General features: G+C 41.3%; 1 protein-coding gene across 5 annotated transcripts in view; it reads right to left on the reverse strand.

Annotated features, from left to right (window-relative positions):
• The window catches only part of NKIRAS2 (NFKB inhibitor interacting Ras like 2), a 158,312-nt gene that overhangs the window by 24,183 nt on the left and 121,931 nt on the right, over positions 1 to 12,198 (reverse strand). For all 5 annotated transcript variants that reach the window (XR_013594998.1, XM_078645426.1, XM_078645427.1 and 2 more), the window contains one exon: positions 3,571 to 3,812. Coding sequence is in view for 4 of the 5 variants with exons in the window: in XM_078645426.1 (XP_078501552.1) it covers positions 3,571 to 3,812 (242 nt within the window). In the remaining variant the exon portion in view is untranslated. The remainder of the gene's footprint in view (positions 1 to 3,570; positions 3,813 to 12,198) is intronic.

Consider the following 12,198-nt stretch of genomic DNA (forward strand, 5'->3'; position numbering starts at 1 on the left):
TGCAGGGGAAGTACGTGTTGAGTTACCTCTGCCTCTTCCCTTGCCGTTGTTTCCTCTATATCCACTTCTAAAATAACCTCTTGAAGAGGATGACTGATTGTTGCCCTTGTAAGAGGAGGAGGGATTGTCTGCAGACATATTTTTGGAGCCGCCCCTGTAAAATGAGCGACAAAAGGATCCTCTGTTGAAAGGTGATTGTAAGGCCCCCATGGACTTAACAACTTCAGTATCCTTTTTCATCTTTACTAGTGATGTATCAACAGCTGGACCAAAGAGATGTTCTTTGTCAAAGGGTTGATTAGAAATAGAGGCTTGTACCTCAGGCTTGAATCCTGAAATTCTTAACCAAGCATGTCTACAGAGCAGTACACTAGTGTTTACTGCCCAAGCTGTTGTGTCTGCCTGATATAGAACATACCTGATAGATGTATTAGTTATTAATTTACCCTCTTGAATAAGGGCACTAGCTCAAGACTTATGCTCATCAGGAGGAAATTAAATGAGCTTTTCGAGCTCATCATAATGAGCTTTATCATACCGTGCCAATGGTGCTTGAGCATTGGCAATGCGCCAATGATTAGCTTCTTGTGGTGCTACCCTTTTGCCCGAAGTGTCAATTAATTTGGACTCTTTATCAAGAGGAGGAGCTTGCCTGTTGTTTGCGAGTTGCTCTTTTGCAAGCATTGGAAACTACCAGAGTCCAAAGGTAACTGGCCTTTGATATATACAGGGTCATTAGGTGCAGATTTGTACTTTTTCTCTACCCTGGAAGGGATGATTTTAGCGCTTACAGGGTCTTTAAAGATGTCATCAGTATGTTTAACAATACCCTTTAACATTCGTAATGTTTCTGTAGCCCTTTGAGATGAACTTAGTGTGGCAAACAAATAATTCTCCTCTAAAGTCTCTTTATGAAGCTCTACTCCATGATATTGTGCAGCTCTGTTAACAAGCTCAATATATCTATCATCTGGAGGGGAAGATCTGGATGGATATAGGTCAGAGTCATTATCTGGTTGAGGGTTAGCATTATAAATATCCCATGGGTCAGTATCCTGTGGTGTGTAGTCATCTATATCCCCATCCCCTGTATCCTGTGGGTCAGGTGATGGTGGTGGAGAAGGAGAATATGTAGATGTAATGAGTAAATGTGGATCAATGATTGAAGAAGGTGGAATGTATGGTTAGTACCCACAATTTCCTTTTTAGAGGAATGTGGTAGTCTTCATGTAAGCCCATTTTCCTCTTCTCAGGAAGTTTGGCATTAATCTGTCCAGTTTCTGGATTAATCACAATCTCCTTCTGTTTCAGATCCGAAGGTGGAATATCGGTCAGAGGCTCTTTAGTTGAAGTATTTTCTTTAGACGCCGGTTTTGGTGCCGAAAGTTTCGCCTTCGAAGTTTTGGCTCCGAAGATTTAGCCTTATACACTGGTGTCACAGACACCAGACAGTGTTTGGATTTTGATGCCAAAGGTTTCAGGTCGGCACCGGTATGAGGACGAGTAGAACCCGAACAGGAAGGTTTTTTTTTTTTTGTTATCGCCGAACTCGAAGGTGGGGCATTCAAAACCTTTTGCCGGGGGTGGAGGAGATAGTAGGGGAAGGAAGTCTTTTTACTCACGATCCGTCGTCCCGGTGTGAGATCTTTGGCATCGGAGTCTGCTTCAGACACGGAGATGTGTTCTTCATCCATTTCGGCTTCCTGCGCTTGTGATTCTTCATGTTCGGACTTGTCTCCGAGGAGATCTGGTGCAGAGCCACTTTCCTGGTACATTTCTTGATGTCGAGCCTGACGGTCACAGAGCGGCTTCTTCGATCGAAATGACGACATACATCGCAATCCTTCTCGTCGTGTTCCAGTGATAGGCAAAGGTTGCACACTTCGTGCAAGTCGGTGCGTGGAAACTTAGCGCACGAGGAGAATGGGAAACACAATCGATAAACAATGCCGTAGAGGGTAGTGGATTGCGCATCGAAAGGGGCCCGAAAAAGCGGTGCCGAACCGGAGCACGACAATTCACATCCGAACGCCGTGGCGGAAAAAAACAATCTAACAATGGAGTTGATGCCCATGCGCACTATCGCCGACAGGAGGAGTCACCTACCTCGTGACTGGAAGGACTTCTTTGAAGAAAAACAAAGTGCAAACATCCAGACCCTACATTAGATGTCAATCTATGCACAGCATATGATCTACAGCTCATATGTCTCGAACACCTATTTTCTAAAACCCAGCTTCCAGGTATCATACTACTTTTTAGTCTATGCAAAACAAAAGGATCTGTTATAGATTACATATACAAAAAAATGTTTCTTACTTGAACACTACTCTTGCAGCTTGAGGTCTATTATTTATCCACCTGCAACAGGAAAATGCCACACCTCACGGAAGAGAAGAAGTACGCCTGAGGAATAACGCCCCTATTCTAAAGGGCCTGCATCGGCTATGAATGTTTTGTATTTATTTTCATTGGATGCCTTTATTAAGCATGACCCTTGCCCCAAGAAGCAATGAATTGCTTTACATACAACGAGACATACAATCTAAAATGAATCACAGAATCATGAACAGGAGCTTTACATAAACACAAGGGTAGCACCAAAAGTGAAGTGCGGAATATGCATATCTGAAGACTCAGGAGATTAGTAGCTGTCGGGGGGACAAAGGTATATCGAAGGATAGCAAGGAAAGAAGATAAAGGTTTTGGGTTCCCCTCTTCAAGGTCTCACAAGAAGAGACAAGTTATTCCAGAGTTTGAGGGCCAAAAATTAGAGTCTACCTTCTTTTCTTGCCTTGGGATCTACGGTTTCATCACATTAATGTTAAAGGTGACACAAGAGGGGCCTGAGAGCTAAAGTATTTCAACTAGTTAGTCAAATATTTCAAAGTGGATAACCTTGTAAATGAAGCATAGAGATCTAAAATAAATGCAGGTTGGGTAGGGGAGAAAAGGTAGGGTGATGTGACTGACCTAACATTAGTCAGATGCAGCATGGAAGACAACCTTCAGGGCATCGGTTAATTCATATAGTACAGTTACACAGCTGATGGGTGAGAATAAGTGCTTGTACTCCGATTCTGAAAATGTGGTCTGGGAGGACTGAATCTAATTTGGTGTGGAAGACTTACCCAAACCCAAGCCAAAGATCAATTTTATACCCAGGAACTTGACAATGGAGATGTAAAATGTGTAGAAACCTCCACGATGCATACTGTTGAGCCTCGGTACATTTTGGGCTTGAGCTGTATTTATTGACCATTACTATTGAGTCAGTCACTAATTAGTGCTGAACCCTGAGCCCCTGACCATCTATATTGATTCAGTCAACGAATGGGAAGGCAGCTAGAATTAATGACCATTAGTATTCAGTCAGTTTACAACTGGAGCCAGATCTTGCCAGCACTAACCATTTCTATCAGTAGTGATAAGGTCTGGGACATAACATATGCATCCTCAAATAAGAATGATGTTTGTGCTATAAACAAGCCAAATTAATAAGTATACCATGTTATAAAGCATACATTTCCTCCATGCATTACTGCATTGCAGAAACAGGAATTCACGCACCTCCTTTTTATCTTTGGACTTGTCGATCTCCTTCTTTAGGATTTCAACTCTTTTAAAAGACTCCTTGCTGTCGATGCTGTAGACCAGCACATAACCGTCAGTGCAAGAGAAGCAGTGCTTGGGCAGCTCCATGTTGTCCTTCAGGCCCCGTGTGTCATAGAAGCGAACCTGCTCCCGGACCCCTCGGTCTGTCTCCACTGTCCCTACATAGATGTCCTCCTGGGTCTCCATCGTCTGCGAGCCTGTGAGGAAACAATGTACAGGGAATGTTTAATTTTCTTGATAAAAAAGGTGTTTGAAATGTAGAGAAGGCAAGGGTTTTGGTGAGGAACCTTGCTAGAACACTAAGGGACAAGTGCAGCCTTACCAGGAACACTGAACTAGACGTCATACCTTCCCAGGATCAAATCCTGGCTTGCCTCACAGTATGACTGAGTCACTTTGTCATTCTTAGTGGAAAAATATAGACCATGTGGCTGTTACCATGTATGTACCATGAAATTATATGTTTTGCATTGGGGTATTGAGGACATGCATCTCAAAACCAAGTTTTACCACTCTAGTACCGCCAATCAAAAGGAACAACGTCTGCAAACATTTACAAAAGAGAAGGCCTCCCCACTCTAGTGATCTTGACTCCTCAGCTTCCTGCTGGCAGTCCAAGACACATGGCTCAGCCAACAGGGCAAATTCTGGGGAAAATCCACCAGGAGGTCCGACCCTCTACCCAATTAGCTGAAAATGGCACTGTCACCTCATGGATGAAATCCGAAAGAAGAGCTAAGTGGTCCCCAGTATAAAAGCGCATGGCAGGGAAAGTTCTGGCATCCCAGGCAGAGAGTAGGCCAAGACTGTGTTTCATTGCTCAGTCCTTCCAACTTCAAACTATCAATTCTAGATGGCTGTTGCTCAAAGTGCTTGAGCAAGTAGCTTCTAGGCGGAGGACCAGAGTGGGGAAAGACGACAAGCAAAGTAAAGTGACAGAGAGCGAGAGAAAGGAGGGGACGAGGACACTTAAATGGCTTTCTGATTCTCAGGGCACCAGTGGTTTGAGGGGAAAGGATGAGGTTTCCAAAGAATATATTTTGAATGGCCCTTACAAATTGGCCACACACTACATTGTTACTATGGCAAACGTAGGCTGTACGTTTCAATGACAGGGTAGTTACAACCTGCTCTCACTGTGTTGAGCCGTCCACTTTAATGACAACGGAGTCCTGGTCTGCTGTTGAAGTCGGCACCAGCAGCTTAAAGAGTACTTCTGGCCCGCATCCATGACCATAAACTTTAATCACAGTGGGAGTTCTTAGCTGCTCTCAGCGTCTTGGTCTAAGTTGAGGGGCCTGTTTCATAAAGGGCTGCATAGGAGTGTTTTACACTCCTGCTAGGCACTATGGATACATTTTTGAAATCTCAATTAATTTGTTCTAAATCATCCCTCATAACTAATCCCTTTTCCTCTATAATTATGGATCTTACATCCACTTCCTTTTCCCCCAGGGTCTCTTGAGCACTGTGCATAGAGACAATGTAGTTTATAATCTGCACATAACAAGCAAATGATTTAAACAAACATCTTTTGAAAGCGGTCTTGTCAGCGCAGCGGTCATCAAACGTAATGTGATCAACCTAAAAAAGAGTTTTTAAGAGTACTACATAGAGGGGTTTTGGCTTAGCCCACCTCTTAGTAGCCAGGAGTACGTGTTTTGATTGGGCAGAAGTTGTGTGTTTCCACAGAAAAATAGTGCTTACCCTCCATGCAGCTGTGATTATTTTATTTATCCATCTGCTTCAGCCAGCAGCAGTATGACTGCCTGAGCTCGAACTTTCAGGGGCACACACGACATAGTAAAGTGTCTTAGATAACCAGATAATTGGGTGTTGTTTATCTCTGGCAGCACCACAGAGGGCTGTTGTGGGCTTGAGAGCAGTATGGAATGCCCAGGGATTCACAAATCTACAAGGAGTTTTAGGTCCAATTCACAGTGCAACTGTCACATGGCCTTTGTGATCAACAAAAAGAACTTTCAGAGTACTACTGAGAAAGTGGTTTTGTCAAATTGTATACTTGATACAGCAAGACTGAGTTGGTTAAGGCGGTACACGCAAATGATTTTAGCTACAGGCCTGCTCTTTTTATTAAATGTGCAGGTAAAGGCACTAGGCTTGACATATTTATTGGGAAAAGACTATGATAAAGTCAATAAACATTTAAGTGCGGATCGTTATTACTCCATATTAAAGCCCACAGATAGGCATTTTGTTACAATATTTATGGATTACCTTAGCGGTCATGAGGCTTGGTGTTGGTTACCCCCTCTTACAAACCATACATTTAGAGGTTTTGCTCTTCGGGAATCCTTGGTAAAGCCTTTTAGAAATAGTATTTTGCTTTGCCAACTGTATACATTTGCAAGTTTATGACTATATGCCGGTGGGAAAGCTTATGCTCAGTACAACAGGCCTGAGAGGGATATGGCGACAAATCCATGATAACAGCTTTAAGCTTGATTGGTGTGAAGGAAAATGTTATTCCAGATGCCAAAGGCCTGGCATGTTTATTATGAACATTTATTAACAAGGTAGTAGGCCTGGGTTGTTTACTGAGAAAAGCATATGGAAAAGCCAATAGGCTTCCAATAGTGGATTGTTATCACATTGTGTTACATGCTCTAGAAAAGCATTTGGTTCCAAGTAATCTCACAAATCACAATGGTCGCAATGGTTTTGGTGTTGATCATTCACCCTGACAATACCGTGGAGAAGAATTTCAGTGTGATGATTCATTTTAGGCCCTGTTGAAAGTGGTTCTATATTGTTTTGCCAACTGCAATTTTGTACATACTTGTTATTTTATCAATGAATGCCCATTGGTTGCCAGCTTAGGCGCACATTGGGAGGCCTGGGGTGTATATAGTGTCAAGACATTAGTAAGGGCCTTATCTGTTACCTGGTAAACATTATGTCAAATTCATTAGGTATGATTTGTTTATAATGAACAGTTATGACAAACCACATATTTACTTATGCCAACTACCCCTCCTGGGGTATATAGGCCATCAACCAGGACTCTCTAGTCATCTCTGTCTTGGGCTTTTCATTCAATCTGACTCCAGGTGTAACTCATCACCTTGTAGTTAGACACGAGGTCAGATGTTTCTTGGCCTTCCTCTTTTCCTTTTCCCTTGAGGTTTCCAGGTGAGGGCTTGTCTGGTAATGTTTGATGCTGCCACAGGTCGTTGTTGCTGATGGTGTTCAGCAAGCAGATTTGGAGAAACTACCTCAGATAGGTGTTGATGAAGAGCTGGTCTTTGTTGGTGGTGGTCCCTGTTGTCCTCCAAGTTTCTGCTCCACACAGAAGAACTGATTTTACGTTACTGTTAAAAAACCTGATCTTGGTTTGCAGGGTTAAGTTCTTCGAGCTCCAGATCTTCTTTAGCTGAATGAAGGCAGCCCTTGATTTGCAGAATCTTGCCTTGGCCTTGGCGTCTGTACCGCCCTGCTGGTCTATAACACTGCTCAGGTAGGTGAATGCCTTAAACTCTTTCTGTGCATTGCCTGCTAGAGTGACTGCAGTTATGCTGCCTATGTTAGCCGTCAGGATTTTTGTTTTTTCCCCTGTGGATGTTAAGGTCAAGTTGTGCTGATGTGCCTGCCACTTTGTTGGTCTTCTCTTGCTTCTGCAGATGGGTATTGGAGAGTAGGGCCAGGTCGTCGAGTTGCGTCCAAGGTATCTACTGGATCCCATTTATTTTCCTTGTTGTGGATGTCTTCATGATCCAGTCTATGGCCAACAGAAAGAGAAAAGGCGAGAGCGAACAACCCTGGCAGACTCCTGTCCTCACTTCAAACGGTTCCGTGGACTATCTTGCAAGTCATTTCCTCATAAGATTCCCTTACGATTCTTACAAGTTTATCTGACACACCGAATTGGCGGAGGAGTTTCCAAAGGATCTCCCTGTCTATGCTGTCGAATGTCTTCTTACAGACATTGACATAGATGGAGAGTTACATTCCACTGATTGCTAAATAATGATGCGCAGTGTTGCAATGTGGTCTGTGCAGGACCTATATTTGCGGAAGCCAGCTAGCTGGTCTAATAACTGTGTGTCAACTTATTTTTTCATTCTGTTCAGGAAGACTCTGTTGAACATTTTGCCTGCAGTTGAAAGAGTTACTCAGCTTTCTTGGGGATCTTAATCATATATTCCGCCTTCCAGTCTGATGGCACCTTTTCTTCTTTCCAGCTACTTCCAAACATGGGGTAGAGCATGCTTCAATATCAACCTTAAGTGCCTCTACAGGAATGTTCACAGGTCCTGCTGCCTTTCCATTTCTCAGATATTTGATGGCTTGCCGTATTTCTTCTTTGGTTGGTCTGCTGCAGTCGACAGGCACATCCTTGTCAGCTGGCTGTATGTCTGGTGGAGACTACAGAACTGTAATTTTGTACATATCTGTAATGTTATAAATGTATGCCCATTGGTTGCCAGCTGATGCTCACACCAGTAGACCTATGTTGTATATAGTGTCCAGCCATTAGTAAAGGCAAATGCCCTATCTGTTCAATTGGAAACAATATGTCAAATTTCTTAGGTATGATGTTTATAATGAACAGTTATGACAAAGCAGGTCTTACTTATAAAGGCAAGTACCTTTTAAGGCTAGATTGCTATCACACGTGCTAAAGCCTGTAAACAGTTATTTTGTTACATGGAATCTCGCAGATTATCATAGTAGGCAAGGGTTTGGTGTTGGTGATCCACCCGAACAAACCATGGGGGTAGAGGATTGTATATAGTAATCCTTCTTAGGCTCTATTAGTGAGATTGTAAAATTATTTGACAACTGCATTTTGTACATTGTAATTTTACTATGGTATACCTGATGGTTGCTTCGTAGGAAGGCGAATGAACAACACAATAGGTCTGAGTTGGTTATGGTGACGAGCCAATGGTAAGGTTATAGGTCTGATTATTTATAATGAAAAGTTACAATAAAGTCAGTATGCCTAACACATTGATTGTGAAAAGCATAAGTTAAAGTCAATAAGCCTTTAATGGTGGATTGGTATTACTATGTATTAAATCCTGCACTGAGGAATTGTGGTATATGTAATGTCACAGGTTTCCTTTGTAGGTAATGATTTTGGTGTTGGTACCACCTCTGACAAACCCTAAGAGAAGAAAATTGGCACTGTAATAATTCTTGCTACAATCTCTTATTAGCTGACTGCCAGGATCTTAACATAAAGAAAATCATTAAATGATACATGCGGCCTTCTATATAAATATATATCCATAAAGATATAAAGAGGGACCTTCAGTCGGGTATGTTCTGCCATTGGTCTGTTTGAGTGTCATTGACAGCGTACTGCATGGAGTAATGGTTCTGTCCACATCAGTCACTGGCTCTCTTGCCCTGCATATGATGGCATTTTTGGATGCCATGTGTACACCCGCCTGAAAATGAGTATCATTCAGTGTCAGGGGTGTTTGGCCAGTCCTTTAGTTTTCAATGTTCTCCTTTTATAGTTCACCTTTAATTTCTCTGTTTTCACTCTTTTTTAAAAATGTTTCTTAATAAGATACTGCAGTTCTCCAGATAGCGCTCTTGCCGTTCATTTAATCTGCAAAGCACTGCATCCCATGGGGCACTTCCTCAAAACCAGGAGAGACCATTATGGCTTGCTGTTCATAATGTATTATTGTGAAAACAATGGTTCTCCTCAGTAATATATTAGAATATAAAATAAAACAAAGCAACAATGGCTGTATACAAGAATACTATTCAAAGGATCTGATAAGTAAAGTGTATTCAAAAAAATATATTATAATATATATATATATATATTCACTGAAAAAACCATAGGTTATAGACCATATATAGTTAGGAATTAGCATTTACAAAACCTTGAAAATTCACTGAAAAAACCATAGGTTAAAGACCATATATAGTTAGGAATTAGCATTTAAAAAACCTTATTTTACTCACACAAAACCATTGAAATTCCATATATAGTTAGTTGTACTAACTATATATTGCGCACCCGCAATCCACTGCTGATCATGTCACATATTACATCATTCATGACATGGTCAGTGACATCACTGATGACATCACTGATGACATCTCAAATGACATCACTGATGACATCACTGATGACATCACTGATGACATCTCAAATGACATCACTGATGACATCACTGATGAGTTAAAATATGTCTTGAGTGGATGTATAAGTGTCTGGATGAAGGATTTAGTAGGTGCATGACTGACTGTATGAGTGAGTGATTAAATGTGTCTCACTGAGTGCATGGGTTAGTGACTAAACTGTCTTAATTTGTGCATCATTATGTCTGTTGTTCTGAAAACTGCTGCATGTGTTGTTCAGTAGCTATATGAGTAACTATATGGGTTATTGATTGGTTGCCCAAGTATTTGTATGGGAGACTGAGTGTGTGTGGCTGGGAGGTGTATGACTCTGTGCATAGATGTGTGAGCAGTTGATTCACTAGATGTATGGGTTCAAAAGTGCATGTGGAAACAGCTGTATGGGCGGTTGACTGTGTGCATCAGTGTATTGGTGAGTGAATGGATATCTCAGTGCTACATGTCAAAGTAAGTACATATGTAAAACACAGTACATGTGAGACTTGACATATAAAAATAACTGTGCATAAGAGCCAGTGAATGTGTGAGTGGCTGTATGCATCATTGTGAACTTGTATCCAGGATTGTATAAGAGAGTAAATATGTTTTAGTATATGTTTGAATAAGTAAGGTGTGTATAACTGTATAGTTGGGAAAATGGTGGTGTGATTGATTGTTTGCATGACTGACTAGGTGTGTGTGTGTAACTTCATGGATGAATGACAATCTGTGAGTCTGTGTTTACACTGAGTGTATCTAAGGTTATATTAGAGTCTGAAGAGGTTCATCGTATTATCACATGAATGATGTCATCAGTGATGTGATCAGTAATGTCAAATGAGATGTCATCAGTGATGTCATTTGAGATGTCATCAGTGATGTCATTTGAGATGTCATCAGTGATGTCATCAGTGATGTCATTTGAGATGTCATCAGTGATGTCATCAGTGATGTCACTGACCATGTCATGAATGATGTAATATGTGACATGATCAGCAGTGGATTGCGGGTGCGCAATATATAGTTAGTACAACTAACTATATATGGAATTTCAATGGTTTTGTGTGAGTAAAATAAGGTTTTTTAAATGCTAATTTCTAACTATATATGGTCTATAACCTATGGTTTTTTCAGTGAATTTTCAAGGTTTTGTAAATGCTAATTCCTAACTATATATGGTCTATAACCTATGGTTTTTTCAGTGAATTTCAATGGTTTTTTAATAGCAAATATCATAAGCTGTCGAATGTCAAGTACGTGGTAAGTAAAAACATTTTCGTGTTTATGCACACTGATCTGCTTTGAATGCTGCCCCCCCCCCCCTCATTTCTATTAGGAGTACTCTCTCTTTGCAGATAGTGAAGGGTAGTTAACGCAGGCCTTTGCCCCCGTTGTAATCCGTCGTGCCTGCTTCTCTCTCCATTTCATTGATTGTTCTCTTTGGTTCATTCTCTATTTACAAACAAGCACAGAGTCGCAATACTCTGTTTAGTCTTTGCAGATAGCGAAAAATCGTGTAAAAAAACAAAAGGAATCGAGCAAAATCAGTAGGCCACTAATGGGATCTCTTTTTGACCTGGCTAAAATAGAAACATTAGGAACAACCTGTTGAAAATAGCAATGTGTATGTACATAAGCGGCGTTCATTTGTGTTCACAGTACCCCTTGTTGATTGTTTGAATCGAGCATTGAATTGTTCGAAGTTGGTTCTCTTAAGGATCTTCTCTGCCTGCAAACGAGGAAGAATAGGAATATTCTCTCTCCCTTTGCAGATAGTGAAAGGTAGGTAACGCAAACCTTTAACACGTCGTGCGTATTTCGTTCCTCATTGATTGATTGTTTGCCCGAACATTGACTGTTTGGGAATTGGTTCTTTTTGGAGGTATTCCCTGTTTGCAAATAAACGTAGGAAAATCTTTGCAAGTAGTGAAAGGGTAGGTAATGCTGACCTTTGTCCCCCGTTGTAATCTGTCATGCCTATCTACTCCCCACTGATTGATGCACCTGTTTCACCCGGACCATTTACTAGAGATAGGTCATCTGGCCCGACCAGAGAGCACCCCTAGTGAAAAGGACATATGCAATAATAACGAAGTGATCACTGTATCCTGTTAACAGAAACTTTAGCATAAAACAACCTGGAAAGAAAGGAATAGGAAAACGAAAATCAGTAGGCCACTGATGAACTTTTTATTAAATAACAAACAAAGAAACGATAACAATACGTAATGATAAAACCTATTATTGTCCTAGAAACAAGAAACGTTAGAAGTAAGCCCGTAATAAGAAACCTGAAAACAGTAAGAGAAACCAAGTGTGACATTGCAACGGCCACAAGGCAACGAGGCTTCATCGCCCCTCACTGCCCCAAAACGTGTCTGTCCCACCGCCTGCCACGCCCAAATAACGGCAAACTGGGATAGATACAAGTCAGCAGACATCCGCCCCATTCTGGAAACTTTATCGGGATTGTAC

The sequence above is a fragment of the Lissotriton helveticus genome, chromosome 5_1 (assembly GCF_964261635.1).
Source record: "Lissotriton helveticus chromosome 5_1, aLisHel1.1, whole genome shotgun sequence".
Classification (NCBI taxonomy): domain Eukaryota; kingdom Metazoa; phylum Chordata; class Amphibia; order Caudata; family Salamandridae; genus Lissotriton; species Lissotriton helveticus.